The sequence below is a fragment of the Suncus etruscus genome, chromosome 7, assembly GCF_024139225.1.
Source record: "Suncus etruscus isolate mSunEtr1 chromosome 7, mSunEtr1.pri.cur, whole genome shotgun sequence".
Taxonomy (NCBI): Eukaryota; Metazoa; Chordata; class Mammalia; order Eulipotyphla; family Soricidae; genus Suncus; species Suncus etruscus.
The window spans coordinates 61,730,564-61,745,263 of record NC_064854.1 but is presented as its reverse complement, the minus strand read 5'-3'; the positions used below and the strand labels follow the sequence as shown (position 1 = coordinate 61,745,263).

The 14,700-nt window shown below is 61.0% G+C and overlaps 4 protein-coding genes across 6 annotated transcripts; 2 read left to right on the top strand and 2 right to left on the bottom strand.

Moving 5' to 3' along the window:
* Positions 1-1,277: 1,277 nt before the first annotated feature.
* Positions 1,278-2,798, top strand: KLHDC9 (kelch domain containing 9). Its single transcript, XM_049777056.1, has 4 exons — positions 1,278-1,780; positions 1,870-2,029; positions 2,113-2,311; positions 2,404-2,798. Exons 1-4 carry the CDS (start codon positions 1,278-1,280, stop codon positions 2,568-2,570), a joined length of 1,029 nt encoding a protein of 342 aa, XP_049633013.1. The 3' UTR covers positions 2,571-2,798.
* Positions 2,799-3,163: 365 nt separating this feature from the next.
* On the bottom strand, positions 3,164-6,558 carry PFDN2 (prefoldin subunit 2). The gene is made up of 3 exons (XM_049777066.1): positions 6,484-6,558; positions 3,682-3,770; positions 3,164-3,581 (listed from the first exon to the last, which is right to left on the bottom strand). The coding sequence occupies exons 1-3, from the start codon at positions 6,556-6,558 to the stop codon at positions 3,275-3,277; spliced, it is 471 nt and encodes a 156-aa protein (XP_049633023.1). The 3' UTR covers positions 3,164-3,274.
* Positions 6,559-6,720: 162 nt separating this feature from the next.
* NIT1 (nitrilase 1) lies at positions 6,721-8,638 on the top strand. 2 transcript variants are annotated; one of them, XM_049777061.1, is made up of 6 exons: positions 6,721-6,771; positions 7,270-7,524; positions 7,610-7,713; positions 7,811-7,944; positions 8,026-8,151; positions 8,307-8,638. In XM_049777061.1, coding segments are annotated over exons 1-6 (888 nt in total). In that variant the 5' UTR covers positions 6,721-6,769; the 3' UTR covers positions 8,574-8,638. The 2 variants fall into 2 exon arrangements, with proteins under 2 accessions (XP_049633018.1, XP_049633019.1); XM_049777062.1 differs by having other exon boundaries at positions 6,721-7,123.
* A 945-nt stretch (positions 8,639-9,583) lies between these two features.
* On the bottom strand, positions 9,584-14,302 carry DEDD (death effector domain containing). Of its 2 annotated transcripts, XM_049777058.1 has the most exons (6): positions 14,217-14,302; positions 13,028-13,060; positions 10,763-11,157; positions 10,299-10,406; positions 10,058-10,204; positions 9,584-9,969 (listed from the first exon to the last, which is right to left on the bottom strand). In XM_049777058.1, exons 3-6 carry the CDS (start codon positions 11,085-11,087, stop codon positions 9,593-9,595), a joined length of 957 nt encoding a protein of 318 aa, XP_049633015.1. In that variant the 5' UTR covers positions 11,088-11,157; positions 13,028-13,060; positions 14,217-14,302; the 3' UTR covers positions 9,584-9,592. The 2 variants fall into 2 exon arrangements, with proteins under 2 accessions (XP_049633015.1, XP_049633014.1); XM_049777057.1 differs by lacking the exons at positions 13,028-13,060; positions 14,217-14,302 and having other exon boundaries at positions 10,763-11,193.
* Between the last annotated feature and the right edge of the window lie 398 nt (positions 14,303-14,700).

Sequence of the window (14,700 nt, the reverse complement as noted above, 5' to 3'; positions counted from 1 at the left end):
TTTTTCACTAAAATTTCACAAGATGTTAGGATACCATGTGGAAGAGGCACAGGAGGTCAGGAGGGCTGGCGAGCAACCCCACAACCCAGCCAGACCATGATGAGGGTCCTGTCACCTGGGTGGGGGGCTCCTACTGTGTCTTGTGCCCTCAGACCCCCAGATGGGTTTCCTGCCTTCTTGTCATCTCCCTCTCTTGTAGCACTGAAGCTGACAGAATCTGGATAGCTTGGTGTAGAAAAGGCCCCAAAAGGAAAGGGGAATGGGGGGGGGCACTAAGGACAGATGAATAGGGACCAGGAACAGGTGGGTGGGAGCAGAGGTCAGGCAGATAGGCACCAGGGACCGTTGAGTAGGGCTGAGAACTGGTCTGTGGGAGCCAGAGGAACTGAGACAGGCTGTCTGGAAAGGCCCCTGGAGTTCCTTGTTCTCTGAGGAGCCTTGGTTTTGGCCACTGAAGTACCAGGCAGCTCCCTGGGGGCTGGGCCATCCTCCCCAGGTTGGGGGTAACCTGCATCTGTTGCAGGGGACAGGGCTCAGTGTGGGGTGCTCAGACTCAAGAACAGCCTCGGTCACACAGGTCCTGCTTACCTCCCACCCAGAGGAACGGAAGCAGCTGGAATAAAAAGCAAAGGACACACCGCTCCTTGGGCATCCCGGATCAAGCCCCCCTAAACAGCGACGGGCGGGCGGGGGGAATTCCTCCTTCTGCGCTTTCTGGGGCTCCGAACGCTGTCCCAGAACAACCCACAATCGGGCCCGGGAGCCAGATCTCTGCTGCACCCTCGTGGCCGCATCCCGAAAAGGCGGACTCCTCTGGTTCCCCCGGGGTGCACAGCTGATCCAAAGGCTCCCATCACGACTTACGTAAGCCCTTGTCGGCCCAGGGGACTCACTGCTGCCCGCCTCAGCGCCACCAGCGGAACCTCGGCGCGCTGTGCCCACAGCTCAGTCACCAGTCAGCTCTGCCGGCAAGTAGGCACAAGGCAGAGCGGCTCTCGTGGGCGACCAGGTCCCCATCCTTCTCCCCATCTCCCGTCCCCATGGCAACCTCAGTTGCACCTCCACCTCCAGCTGCCTCGGTAACTCGGGCAACTCGGACACAGCCCTTTCGGCCCGCTGTCCTGTCTCCATGGTGACGGCGTTTTGCGTGCGACCTTGCGTTCACCCGGGCGCAGCGTCGCGCGCGGCGTGCGCACCGCACCGGTTGGCTAGGTCGGCGGCGGGGACGGTTCTGGGTCGCCCCGGAAAGGCACCCCGTTCTGGACTCCCCTCGGGCCATGGCAGGGGGCGGGAGCTGGACGTGGCGGCCGGTGGCCAGGGACGCACTGCTGGCGCGAGGCTTCCACTCGCTCACGGAGCTGCGGGGCCGCTTCTACTTAGTCGGGGGTCTGCTAGCGGGAGAGAGCCTGGAACCCAGCGGGGACACAGTGGTTTTCGACCCCGCGTCGGGCCAAGCCACGCGCCTGGGCTCCCCGGGCAGCCCGGCGCGCAGTCACCACGACGCGGCTGCCGTGGAGGGCCGTTGGCTGTGCGTGGTGGGCGGCTGGGACGGGGCGCGCCGTCTGGCCACCGTGGCTGCCCTGGACCTTGAGAGCGAGCGCTGGGAGACATGGACCCCTGCGCCGGCCAGCCAGAGCCCTGCAGGCCTCAGCAGCCACACTTGCACCCGCGTGTCGGAGCACGAGGTGCGGGTAACGGGGCGCGAGGGCGGAACGCGCACACAGCGGCGCTTCGGCAGCGTCTTCACTCTGCGGCTGGACCCCGTCGCCCGCACCTACAGGTAAGCAGAGCCTGGCGGCCAGGGCCAGGGTCAGGGGTCCGGGAGCAAAGTGGAAGCCTCCCACGCTCAAGCCGGCTCTGCTGCCGCAGCTTCACCGAGGAAAACTGCCGCACGGCCTCGCGCTCAGGCCACTGTGCCGCTCTGCTGCCGACCCACGGACCACGCCGTGGCCACCAGCTCCTTCTCCTGGGGGGCTGCAACTCCCAGGAGTCTGAAGTGGCGGGGCACTGGAGCTGGGATAAGATTAAGGTAAGCTCGGGGCTCAGGGCAAGGCTTGGGGTCCACGACTGGGGTGAATTCTATCCCTCCCCCGTCTCCTGTCCCCCTTACAGGAGACCCCTGCCGCCCCTCGCTTGACAGAGCAGCTGGCCAGGCTGGTGAGCCGCGGCGAGCAGGGGTCCCACAAGGGGCCATGGGGACTCCGACATGCCTCATGCTCCGTGGTGGGGCCCTTTGCTGTGGTGTTCGGGGGACAGACGCTAAGCAGGGCACGTGACGCTGTGTGCAATGACCTCTATGTCCTGGACACCCGTGAGACTTGGGGGCCTGGGAGGCATAGGAAATGGGGTTCTGCTGCCCAGGAAGGAGTCCACAGCCAGCCTGCACCCCACCCCTCCCTGCAGGTCAGGCTTCTCCTTGGTGGTTCTGCTTCCCCTGTGCTGAGTGGACACTGAAGCGTGTCGGCCACCGAACCTGCCTCTGGAATGACCAACTGTACCTGGTGGGCGGCTTTGGGCCAGACGGCAGGACAGCCAGCCCCGAGGTATGCGTGCTCGACCTGTTCCCCTGAGGGCTGTGCCAGGTGGTGGCAAGACCAGCCCCAGGTATGTGCTGGACTCCTTCCCCAAGGCTCATGTGCAAAGAAGGCACCACCTCTCCAGTGTTTACTGCAGCTCTCAGGGACAGTGCTCAGGGGAACAGGCTCCTTCGGCAGCACCTGCACTCAGTCTGGCCCTCAGCTGGGCAGCTGGGCGCTGGCTTGGTTCCAGTTCCATTCATTAAAGCTCCAAGCTGAGAATCATGTGTCTGGATTTTGGAGGTTCCCCTCATTTCTCAGTCGGTCTCTTTGTCACCCCAAGCACTGACCCTGGCTACCATCAACCATTCTGGCCTCTCTGAACCCTGAGGCCTTTCTCTGCCTGCCAGAAACCATCAAGAATTATAAAGAGGGGGCTGGAGAGAATAGCATGGAGGTACGGCGTTCGTTTGCCTTGCATGCAGAAGGACAATGTTTCGAATCCAGGCATCCCATAAGGTTCCCAGAGCCTGCCAGGAGTGATTTTTGAGCATAGAGAACCAGAAGTAACCCAAGCGCTGCCAGGTATCACCCAAAAAAACAAAACAAAACAAAAAAGGAATTGTAGAGAAAGCACAGGCTAGGGCTAAATGTTCTGACCAAAACATTTAATTAACAACAACAAAAAAGAAGCAAATAGACAACAGCAGAGAGAATTTGGAGGGGGTGATAGGAGCAAAGGGGGTCGGACCATCATCCTACGATACCAGGACTCCGGCAGAGCCACCCTTGGTGCCTGGGCCTGGCCCGTCAGGGGCCACAGGGGCCGAGGGCTTCTCATCCTCGCCCAGAAGCCTGATGTTGTGCTTTTCCCGGAACTCATTGAGCTCCTTGCCCTTGGCCTGTAGCTGCTGTGTGAGTGACTCGATGATCTTCTGGATCTGCTCCTTGTTGCTCTCCAGGGCAGGCAGCACTTCCTTCACAGTCCGCTCCACCAGCACCCCTCCCACCATGCGGTAGCACCTGCGGGTCTCGTCTACCTCCTTCAGGGTGTCAATCACCAAGCTGGGGGGGGGGGTATGGTGGGAACGGTAAAATAGATTAGGACAGCTTATCCTATTGGCAGCCCACACACATTCCCCCCAAAACGCCCCAAGCCTCTCACCTGTGCTCATTCAGCTCCATCTCCAGTTCAGCAGCTTTGGATGCCAGGCCCCGCTGTTCCTGCCGTAGTCGGTTAAACCCGGCAATCACCTGGGGTGGGAGGAGAAGGAAGTGGGCACTGGAGCTAGAGACAACCCCTGCATGCAAGTGGTTCTCAGAGGACACCTCCCAGCCGCCTCCCCCTCCACACTGAGAAGGAAACACAATTCAGATGGCCAGCAGCTTACTCGAACCAGGCTCCCCACATACCTGTGGGGGTGAAACGTGGAGTCAGCTGCTGGCTCCAGCTCAGGTGGAAGGTGAGGCTCTATCCATACCATCACAGAGCTGGGATGTGTCTGCCACCACCATACAAGGCCTGAACCTCCTTGCCAAAACTGGGCACCAGCCAGTCTCACTGCCTGCTATGCCAGCCCCTGCTGCTGGCTGTGGGTCTGTGTATGCAGCTCTCCGAGTCAAATGTGCCAACTTTCCAGACAGCCCCTGGTCACCCACCACAGACTGCAGTCCCACAGGCTCTGATGTTTCAGCACAAAATTATTTTGCCTAAGTCCAAAACAAACCCCCCACCATCACCATGACGGAGACCAGTCTGTTCCCCCAGGATTCCTAGGCTGCAACTGACTTTCCCTAGTAATTAAGAGAAATTGGCTTTTCAAGTCACTTTGCAACTGAAGGTAAAATTATTTTCTCCAACATTCTCACTAACTAATAATCTTGCTATTTCCTGGTGGTCCAGTTTGTATGAACTTTTCATGAACAGAGTCTCTCCACACCCCTTCTGAACTTTGTGGTCTTAGGGCCACATCCAGTGATGCTAAGGAGCCACTCGCTCCAGCGAGGTCCAAATGATTGAACCCTGATTACGCAAAGGCAGCTCCTCACTATACCAAACTTCCTTTTCCCACCCTCCACCCCTAAACCTCCTAAGTACCTGCAGTTAGAGGCCTTCATTAGCATCCACAAAAGGGTGGCACCACACAACTTGCCTTTAGTTTGTCTTTCCCAAATAGGTGTCTGAGAGTTCAACGGTTAATAATGCCAATTTCTTTTTTTTTTTTTTTTGGTTTTTGGGCCACACCCTGTGACGCTCAGGGGTTACTCCTGGCTATGCGCTCAGAAGTTGCTCCTGGCTTCTTGGGGGACCATATGGGACGCCGGGGGATCGAACCGTGGTCCGTCCTAGGCTAGCGCAGGCAAGGCAGGCACCTTACCTCCAGCGCCACCGCCTGGCCCAATAATGCCAATTTCAAGGGCCTGTTTCCCCTATAGCCCAGCAGCCCAGAAAGACACTCGGCTTTTGCCAGCAGATTTCTATTCTTCCTGTTCTCCTAAATCCAGCAAAAATCTCCCCAGTCCTCCCAGAACACTTCTTCCCTGCTCGCAGTTACCTATGAGCCCCCAGCCCCCTTTCCTCATTGGGGCTAAGATCTCATCTCATCGCAGACAGCTAACAAGTGTTTTTTCTTTTTTTTGGTTTTGGGGTCATACCTGGCAGAGCTCTGGGGTTACTCCTAGCTCTCCGCTCAGAAATCACTCCTGGCAGACTGGGTGGGATGGAATGGGAGGACCATATGGGATGCCGGGATTCGAACCACCGTCCTTCTGCAGGCAAGGTAAACACCCTACCTCCATGTTATTTCTCTGGCCCCTTTTTTAAATCTTTTTTTTTTGGGGGGGGGTTGGGTCACACCCAGCAGCGCTCAGGGGTTACTCCTGGCTCTATGCTCAGAAATCGCTCCTGGCAGGCTCAGGGGACGATATGGGATGCCGGGATTCGAACCACCGTCCTTCTGCATCTAAGGCAAACGCCTTACCGCTGTGCTATCTCTCTGGCTCTTTTTTAAATCTTTTTTTTTGTTTGTTTTTTGTTTTTTTGGGGGCCACACCCGGCGTTGCTCAGGGGTTACTCCTGGCTGTCTGCTCAGAAATAGCTCCTGGCAGGCATGGGGGACCATATGGATCACCGGGGATTCGAACCAACCACCTTTGGTCTTGGATTGGCTGCTTGCAAGGCAAACGCCGCTGTGCTATCTCTCCGGGCCCTCTTTATTAAATCTTAACGCAGACAACTGTTGAGTGGAAATGTGAGAAGTAGAAGCTAGGATTAAAAAGCTGATGTATCCCCACCCGACAATCTGGGGGATCGCTTGAAAGGGGCTTTTCGATTAAACTCACCAATACTGCTGCACACCTGGGTTAGGCGGTGGCGGCATCGGCGCCAGGTCTAAACCACGTTCGCAAATCAAAACACTAGGACTCCGAACCGCTCCCTTAGTCACGTGGCTCTGCTGAGTGACGGGACCCATCCGCAAGGTTTCAGAGCCCGGAGAGGGAGGGACCGACCGCATGTGGTGGTCCACAGCGACTAGTGTCCGCTGCGAGACTCAAGATCCGGCCCGCGAGGTCTCGGCTTCTCGACCACCAGATCTCGGGGTCCTCGCAGCACCCGGGGTCTCCCCTACTCAGCGAGCCCTGGGCACGACTGCCCTGCACCCCCACCCCAGCTCCTGCATCCGGGGACTGCCGGGCTGAATGAGCATCCTCATCCCGGGCTCCCGCACTTTCCGCTCCTCAGAATCTCCCCGACCCCCGGAGTCTATCTAGACCCTCCGATCGCTCCATCACGCGACCCCACATCTGGGCCGCGAGCATTGCACCAGGGGGCGTGACTCACTCCCCAGCGCCCACCTGGAGTGGACCTTCCCGTCTCGGCGGCCTGAGCCGGGCGGCAGTGCATCACACACACACATCCGGTCTGCGCCCCGCTCCTGCACCCCCGCAAGCTGACCTCGGCACTCACCTGCTCCGCCGACATCCCCGCCTTCCCCGCAGCACCTCCGCCGCTCTTGCCGGCGCGCCCGCTGCCATCCGCCATCTTCGCCACCCGGGATTTCCGGCGGCGGGCCCCGCCCATGGCGACACTTCCGGGAGACCCGCCCCGGACCTGGTCCTGGGCGGCGATTCGCTGGTTCTCCTCTGTCCCGCCTTTTCCGGTTAACGCTCCCGCCGGGGCCCCGCCCTTTCCGGCGCTGCAGGCCGCGGCTGCTGCTCCCGTCGCATCCTGCAAGCTGCGGCAGCTGCTCCCGATGTAGGTGCTACCCTGTGGGACTCTGGCCGTGCGGGCGAGCGAGTAGGACGTGGGGTCGGCGCTCCGATGTCATGATGTCGGGCTAAGGGGCTAGGGAAGGTGGCGCAGGACCGGGGGCGCCCTATGAGCACCGCGTATCCGTAACTCCCAAGCGTACACGTTCCCGGGCCTGCGGCTCCCCGGGCACTGAGCGAGAGAGAGAGGGAGAGAGGTCAGAGCCCCTGACCGGGTCCTGATCGGTCCCTTTCCTCACGCTGGGCGGTGGCGTCAGGCCTCCTCACCTGCTCCTGCCTGTCCTGCTGAGCCTCGGACGCCGCCTCCCGCGACTCTCGCTCCTCAGTGCTCTGCCCAGGTAACACGTTTCGTGGTGTGCTCGGTGCCCGGGCGCCGGACGCCACAGAGACCGCCTTGCAGATCCCAGGGTAGGGGTGGGTTTGTGCCCGGGAGGAAGCCCCGAGAGGTGCCGAGAGACCTGAATCCCTCTTGTGCCCTTCACAGGCCCAGGGCCATGTCGTCTCCCTCCGTGGCCCCGCACCTTCCCCTGGTGGCCGTGTGCCAGGTAACGTCCACGCCGGACAAGCAGCAGAACCTGCAAGCGTGTGCCCGGCTGGTCCGAGAAGCCGCCAGACTGGGCGCCTGCCTGGCTTTCCTGCCTGAGGCTTTTGACTTCATTGCCCGCAACCCAGAGGACACTCTGGGCCTGTCGGAACCTTTGGACGGGCACCTTTTGGGAGAGTACTCGCAGTTGGCCAGGTATGAGGCAGGCAGTGAGAGTGGCTTCTGGCCAGATTCACACCCACAATGGCTGGAGTGAAATGTCAGCTGTACCCACCCCCAGGGAATGTGGACTCTGGCTGTCCTTGGGCGGCTTCCATGAGCGGGGCCCAGACTGGGAGCAGAGTCGGAAGATCTTCAACTGTCACGTGCTTCTGGACAGCCAGGGTGAGACCTAGTGCCTGGCTCCCTCCGGGGGGAGAGAGGCTCTAAGCTGCCCCCCCCCCCATGAGTTGCCCCAAGCATCTCCTCCATCTTATGCCAGGGTCGGTGGTCGCCACATATCGGAAGACTCACCTGTGTGATGTGGAAGTGCCAGGACAGGGACCCATGCGTGAGAGCAGCTCCACCATACCCGGGCCCAGACTGGAAACCCCCGTTAGCACTCCTGCTGGCAAGGTGGGGCTGACAGTAACAGTGCTGCCCCCACGATGGTGGGCAGAAGACAGGCCTTAAGTGTTTCCCTGTCTTCCTTTATAGCTCGGGCTGGCTGTGTGCTACGACATGCGTTTCCCTGAGCTCTCACTGGCACTGGCTCAGGCAGGGGCAGAAATTCTCACCTACCCTTCTGCCTTCGGTTCAGTCACAGGCCCAGCCCACTGGGAGGTAAGGGACAAGCCTCACCCCAGCAGGGCACACAGACAGGCAGCTTCCCAGTGCCTCTAAGACAGCAGAGAACAACTCTCAAACAAGAACATTCTTGAGGAATTTGGTCCCAATCACACTACACCCATTGGTGACAGCTCCTCCCTGATCCCCAGGTGCTGCTGCGGGCCCGTGCCATCGAGACCCAGTGCTATGTTGTGGCAGCTGCACAGTGTGGACGTCACCACGAGAACAGAATGAGTTACGGCCACAGCATGGTGGTGGACCCCTGGGGCACAGTGGTGGCACAGTGCTCAGAGGGCCCTGGCATCTGCCTGGCCCACATCAACCTAGGCTATCTGCACCAGCTGCGTCGGCACCTGCCTGTGATCCAGCACCGCAGGCCAGACCTTTACAGCAACCTGGCTCAGCCGTCAGCTTAGGACTCAGCCTGGTCGGGGTGACCCAATCTGCAGGCCTCATGCTGGGGGGTTGGTGGGGGTTAGCTCCACCACTTGGTCGATGAATGTGGCATCTTGGCCAAAAAACTGAGCTGCCCTCAGAGCTGATTTCAGAAAGGTGGATTTGACAGTCACTTTTATTTCATGAGAACTGGAACAGTGCCCATTATTGAAAATACACTTGTCACAACGTCTGTGTCTGGACATCTCATTGGGGAGGCTGAAGGGGGGTTGAGGTGGGTTGGTACCAGTTGGACTCGGCTCTGCTTCTGGGCATCCCACCCACCCACCCCACCTCCGCACACGCCCCAAGTCAAAGTGCGACCCTCAGTGCATACCCAGGCCTGTGCGTTCAACCCCCAGCACAGGTGCAGGGAAGGGAGGGAGGGAGGGAGGAATGGACAAGCAGCAGCTGCGCACACCCACCGCACCCTCACCCTGCACAAGTAACGGGGCGGAGCCTTCGGACACGGGGAACACATGGCCCGGCCTGGCCCACTCTGTCCACCCATGCCCAAACTCAGTGGGAGGGGCCCTTGCTGGGGATGGTTTGGCAGAGAACCCTGTCAGCAGTTACCGTGAGCAGGAGACGGCCAAGGGTGGGCCACATTTCATAACAAGGACAGCTGGGGAGCGTGGCCAGTTTTTTCCCAAAATCCACCTCCCTTGAGGCGCCGTACTCACAGCCCTTTGGTTTTTCAGACACATCCAAGAGCCCTCAGCGGCCAGAGATGCTGGCAACCTGCAGTGTCCCCAGCAGTGTTCACACCAGGCCATATCCTGGGCACCTCGCTTCTCCCGTGCACATCTCATGGCTCAGTGGTAGGTAGCTGCAGAGACACTGGGGTTCGAGGGGTTGGGCAGGCACATGGTGCAGGGAGGGGTGAGACACCACTTCAGTCTTCCTTTGTCTCTCCTTGAAAGTTAAAAAATAAAAAGGCAGGGGCATGACTGGTTGGAAGGGGAGGTCTGTGTCAGCTCCAGAGAGTTAAGGGGGCAGGTCATGGCAAGGCCTGAAGCACCAAGTTCCTCAGGAGGTTCTGGCGGCCCAGCTCATAGTCCTCCTCATCCACATTCACCAGCAGCTTGATGGCCTCATGGCCCACTGCCTGCTTGAGTGAGTCTGTGATGAAGACGCCCTTGAGGGCCTCCAGCAGGGAGCCATTGATGTAGTCGCGCCAGAAGGCATCGAGGTAGGTGAGCTCAGAGAATTTGATGTCGCAGATGATGGAGCCCAGGTCCCGGGACTTGAGGATGGTGTTGGCCTGGTTGAAGCGCTCGAACTGGCGCTCCAGTGGCTCCTGCTTGTCCGAGAAGACGTTGCCTTGCAGGGCCGCCTCATGCTGGCAGTACTCAGCGCGGACCCGCAGCCGGATATCTGCAGGACGTTGGGGGGATGATGTGCTGTAAGCAAACCCCTCGGGAAGGGGAGGTGGGGGCCTCCACCCCCACCCCACGTCATTTACCACACGTCTGCTTCTCCTTGGGGTCTGGGGTCAACGACTTGCGACGCTTGCGTGGGCTCCCGAGGGCAGCTCTGCCCCTGGCTGGACGTTTGGGGCACATCTGCGGGCCGGGAGCCGAGCAGCAAACCACGGGGTAGTGGGGAGGCACTGGCGGCGAGACGGGGTTCAGGGTGGGGCACTGCATAGACAAACACCCCCCTATGCAGCGCCCGTAAGATCTGGGAGTGGAGGGGTCACTCACCTGTTTTCGACGGCTGGGGAGGCCTCGGCTCTGGCTCATTGAGGGTTCGGGGGGTCACATAGCGGATGGACGTTTCCTCCAGGTACTTATCCACGAGGTCTGGGCATACTGCCGATGAGGAATGCCCCGCCCACTGTAGTTTAGCTCCGCCTCCTCTACAGACCACCTTGGCTTAGCTCCGCCCCATTCCCTACCCACTGATGGCTCGGCCACTCCCCCTTTCACCTCAACCCTACCTCCCTGCTCAGCCTTGTCCCCCCCCCTCATCCCACCCACCACCAGGCTAGCCCCGCCTACCACTACCCTGGTCCCACCTTTACCCCACACTTGCTGACTCCATCCACCACTGCTAATCCCTCCTATCACAGCTTGGCTCCGCTCACCCCGCCCACCACCCCTGTCTCTAGCCACCGGATTCGCCCTGACCTTCGCACCCCCTACTGCCCGCTCAGCCGGCCCCTCACCTGCCCGCCTTCGCTTGAGGGTGACGTAGGGCAGTAGGTCGTGGCGCGTGATGATGCGCAGCAGCTGCAGCACCTGCCGGAAGTTGCTCTCATCACAGCGGCCCTGGCGCTCCAGCGCCAGCAGGAAGTCCCGCCCATTGCGTATGAGGCCCCGCTCCTGGTCGTCGATGACGTCCACGAAGAGGAAGGAGAGGACACGCACGTCCCTGTGCGTCAGGTGTGTGCCCACGATGTCGAACATGCGGTGCAGGCTGTAGAGCCCGTGCTCCTGCTCCCCGCGCTCTTCCGGCCACGCCTGGCTGGCCCGCCGCTTCCAGCCCGCCATGCCGGGTGCTCAGGGACAGCGAGGCGCCGCCCAGACCCCGCAGGGGCCAGCTGCGGGCCCCGCTGAGCTGCTGGGAAGGATGAGAGGGACAGGTGGACCGTGAGCGGCCAGGGCAGACAGGGCTGGGGAAGGGGCCATTCCACAGGGCTGTCACCCCGTCCTCCCCACTCCCACCTCAAATCCATCCTTCACTCGGAGGCTACATCCACCCACCCGCTGGATCCCTGTCCGTGCCTCCTCACTGCCAAGACCCCAGGCCCCGGCAACACAGCCCAGGTGAAAGGAAGAGTCAGGGCAGTGAAGTCTCATGCGATTGTCTGGGTCACTGGGTCCATGTCCAAGGTGAGATTACAAGGCCAGCAACCTTGTCTACAATGCTGCCCTGCCCAGCCCTGCAGTCCAGGCAGAACTCGGAAGCTTCCACCACTGTTTCTTCCGTCTGTCATACCAGCTCACACTAGTCCCCTCGGTCTGATCAGAAACATCTGCCTCACAGGGCCCCACCACACAGGGCCCCCTGAATACCTCGGGTGTGGCCCAAACTCCCAAGTCTGCCTGTGGTGCCAATGCCCTCCCATCTGGGCTAAGCCAGCAGCTTGCAAACAGTGGCCACTCGAGGCCACAGGACCAACTCGGTCTGTCCCAGTTTGCTGTGGGGTTTTGTTTACATCCTATCTCATCCCAAAAATTGATCCCTCCCTTCCCAGGTATGCTTCCCTACTATAGCTGGGGCCAGCGTGGCACAGTGAGGTGCAGCCCAAGGTTACCATGACTAGACAGGGGTACAGTTGACGACACCAGAAGGCACCCCTGCCTGTGTCCCTGTTCCCACCCACCTATCCCTCTGGTCAGCTGCTAGTCTAGGACTCAGAGGGGGCAGAGGCGCATCAGCCACTTTGAACAGCAGTTCTATGCACACCACTGTACCTGCCCATTAGGGCCTCCTCTGCTCCCTGGAAGGCAGCCGTACCCGTCAGCAGAGCAGGAAAGTGATGCTAAGACATCTAGTCCTGTTAGGGGCTCAGTGTCCCTCCACGTCCAGCCAGTGCCCACTGGCCCCTCACACCATCACCAGCTACAGACTAGGCCTCAAGACACTTCCCTTCCTTAGCAGGGGGGGGGTAGCAGGGTCCAGAGCACCTCACAGCCTGACCACAAGAGTAGGCCTGCCCCTCAGGGCCCCCACTGCAAGAAGCAGGCACAGGCAGAGGGAGGGCTTAATTACCATCTAGGATGCTGCCTGTCTGCCTGCTCAGCAGTCTTGAGGGGTCTAGGCCTCACCTAGCCTAGCTCCTACTTACTACCCACTCTACTTCCTGAAGCAGCAATGGGATGGGCCCAAGGAGGGGAAACAGGGATTCTGGATGACAGGAATGGGGGCAGCGAGGGGAAAGGCAGGACGTCAGAAAGAACCCAAACACCAGGCTGTGGCAGGATTCTTATCAGTTAGGGGGACTCAGCAGGGCTTCCTCATTGCCACTCCTATTAGGAACCTGCTCACAGATTAGATCAGAGCTCTTCCCAGAGTTTGTGTGTGATGGTAGTGAGGCCTCTCACACGCTCAGGGCTCTTTCAGGAAGGCATGTGAGAGGAAAATGGAGAGAGGCAATTTCTGGACTGGCTGTCACAGTCTGATCTTACTTCATGTATATATATGTGTATGGGAGACCCCAAAAATCTGGAGGAGAAGTGGGAGCTAAGTTAGGAAACAGAAGCATTCCGAGACTGGCAAAGATGCTCCCACCCCATGTTGGGACGGATGGAGGCCACACGCTGGCCCCAGGCCCACAAGGCTGCAAGTATGGTTTCCAGAGCCGCCTCATTTCTGTTCCTGCCTAGGCCATTTCCTAAAGCACCAGAACCAACAACAGAGCAGACCTAAGGCATCTGGGTTGCAGTGCAACCCTTCCTCTGTTGGGAGTACAGAAATCCCATCTTACCTCTGCAAGAAATTCAATTTCCCGGGTCTCTTCCTAGCATGGGTTCAAAGCCATCAGCAAAACAAAAATAAAAGGAAAGAGTCAATTTCTGTGTTTTACTGTTTTATACTTTTGTACTCTCCTCCCCAAGTACAAAATCACACTGGCCCCTAAAATCATCTGGACCAGAAAAGGGCCAGTTCCAAGCGAAAACGCACTCCCAACTCAGTCGGTCCAGGCCGGTGGTGACCCCACTTACAAAAAAAACAACAGAAAATAACCTCGCGCGCCCCGGGGGGTGGGGGGGATCAAGAAGGTCCCAATGACTCGTGAGCAAAAATAATTACGCTCTACACTTTCTCACCTGACTCCGCCTCTTGCCCGACCCACCTAGTCGGCTACAGGATTAATAATACCCATTTCCATCTGGGAGGGAGGCACGTTCTCCCCATCCCTTCATTACTGAGCAGAACCGAACCGCGGGGCCAAGCAGTCCACGGGACCTGCTCCAGGTGGGACCCCCGCCGAGCCCCACGCAACGCGTTCGTGGCTCGATCCCCGGGAGCGCAGAGCTCCCGGGCTTCCTTCGTGCAGAGCCGAGGCCGGGGCCCAAACTACAAAGTCCGCTTGCTCCGAGCTTCCCTTCCCTTCCCTCCCCTTCCCTTTCCTTCTCCGTGCGGGCAGCCGCGCCTCGTCGTAACCAGGAGAAGAAGAAAAAAACAAGGGCGCGGGGCACCCCGCAGGACCCACCCGTCCCGCCTCGCCTGCTGCGGGGCTGGGGGGATCGGAGCTGCCCTCCGTCCGGGAAAGGGCTGCCCGCACCGGGGCCCCCCGCGCCGCGCTCCGAGCCGCCAAACTTTCCTCCCCGGCCGCACTTTTCCTTTCCCCGTGACCGCGTCACCCCGCACGCGCGGGGTCCCCGCGGCCCCCGGAGCCGCCCGCGGCCCTCCCCCTCCCGCGCCCCGGCCGGGCTGTGCGACTTTCCCGGACCTGCCGCGGCACGACAGCCCCGCGCAGACCCGGCCCCCTCGCACGCGCCCTACCGCACCTTCGGCCTCGTCCGCACTCGGCCCGGCCCTGCCGCGGCCCCGCCCCGCCCCGCGTCGCGCCCGCGTCGCGCCCTCCCCCACCGCGCGCGCCCCGGCCCCGGCCGCGCACGGGCCCCGCCGCCGCCGCCCGGCCCCGCCCCGGCCCGGCCCGCCGCCCTCACTCTCGGCTCAGGCCCCGCGCCGCCATGCTGCGGCCATCCGCGCCGCGCCCGGGCCTGCCTCTCGGCCCCGCATCCGGGCTCCTGCCACCGCCGCCGCCACCGCCGCCGCCGCGGGCGTGGGGGAGGGGCGCGGGCGGGAGGGAGGGGCGGCCGGGCGGCTGCGTCGGGAGCGGCGCCGTCCGGAACCTGGCCGGTGAGCGGCGGCTTCGGCGCCATAGCGAGGCATAGGCGCGGTGGCCATCTTGGGTGAGGGCAGCCTGGCAGCGGCGGGAGACGGGGGCGGCCGGCTTCACCTCACGGGACAGAATGGGCGCGGGCGGCCATCTTGAGTGTGGGCAAGCTGGCAAAGCCGCGCGCGTCTCCGCGGGAGGCCGGCCGGAAGGAGGAGGGCTGGGAGCGCGCGCGGCCGCGGGGACCGCCGGGAGCGGACTTGCTCGACGCCCGCCCCCCACCCCACCCCCGGGCCCGAGGACCGACCGACCGA

Coding starts and splice junctions, on each gene's coding strand:
- NIT1 (XM_049777061.1), top strand. Junction 7,714..7,810: donor CGTGCTTCTGGACAGCCAGG/GTGAGACCTAGT, acceptor ATCTTATGCCAG/GGTCGGTGGTCGCCACATAT. Junction 8,152..8,306: donor CAGGCCCAGCCCACTGGGAG/GTAAGGGACAAG, acceptor CCTGATCCCCAG/GTGCTGCTGCGGGCCCGTGC.
- KLHDC9 (XM_049777056.1), top strand. CDS start 1,278: ATGGCAGGGGGCGGGAGCTGGACGTGGCGGCCGGTGGCCAGGGACGCA. Junction 1,781..1,869: donor CCCGTCGCCCGCACCTACAG/GTAAGCAGAGCC, acceptor CTGCTGCCGCAG/CTTCACCGAGGAAAACTGCC. Junction 2,312..2,403: donor CCTCTATGTCCTGGACACCC/GTGAGACTTGGG, acceptor CCCTCCCTGCAG/GTCAGGCTTCTCCTTGGTGG.
- PFDN2 (XM_049777066.1), bottom strand. CDS start 6,558: ATGGCGGATGGCAGCGGGCGCGCCGGCAAGAGCGGCGGAGGTGCTGCG. Junction 3,771..6,483: donor CGGGGATGTCGGCGGAGCAG/GTGAGTGCCGAG, acceptor CTCCCACCCCAG/GTGATTGCCGGGTTTAACCG. Junction 3,582..3,681: donor ATGGAGCTGAATGAGCACAG/GTGAGAGGCTTG, acceptor CCCCCCCCCCAG/CTTGGTGATTGACACCCTGA.
- DEDD (XM_049777058.1), bottom strand. CDS start 11,087: ATGGCGGGCTGGAAGCGGCGGGCCAGCCAGGCGTGGCCGGAAGAGCGC. Junction 10,205..10,298: donor TCCCCAGCCGTCGAAAACAG/GTGAGTGACCCC, acceptor TCTCGCCGCCAG/TGCCTCCCCACTACCCCGTG. Junction 9,970..10,057: donor CAAGGAGAAGCAGACGTGTG/GTAAATGACGTG, acceptor AACGTCCTGCAG/ATATCCGGCTGCGGGTCCGC.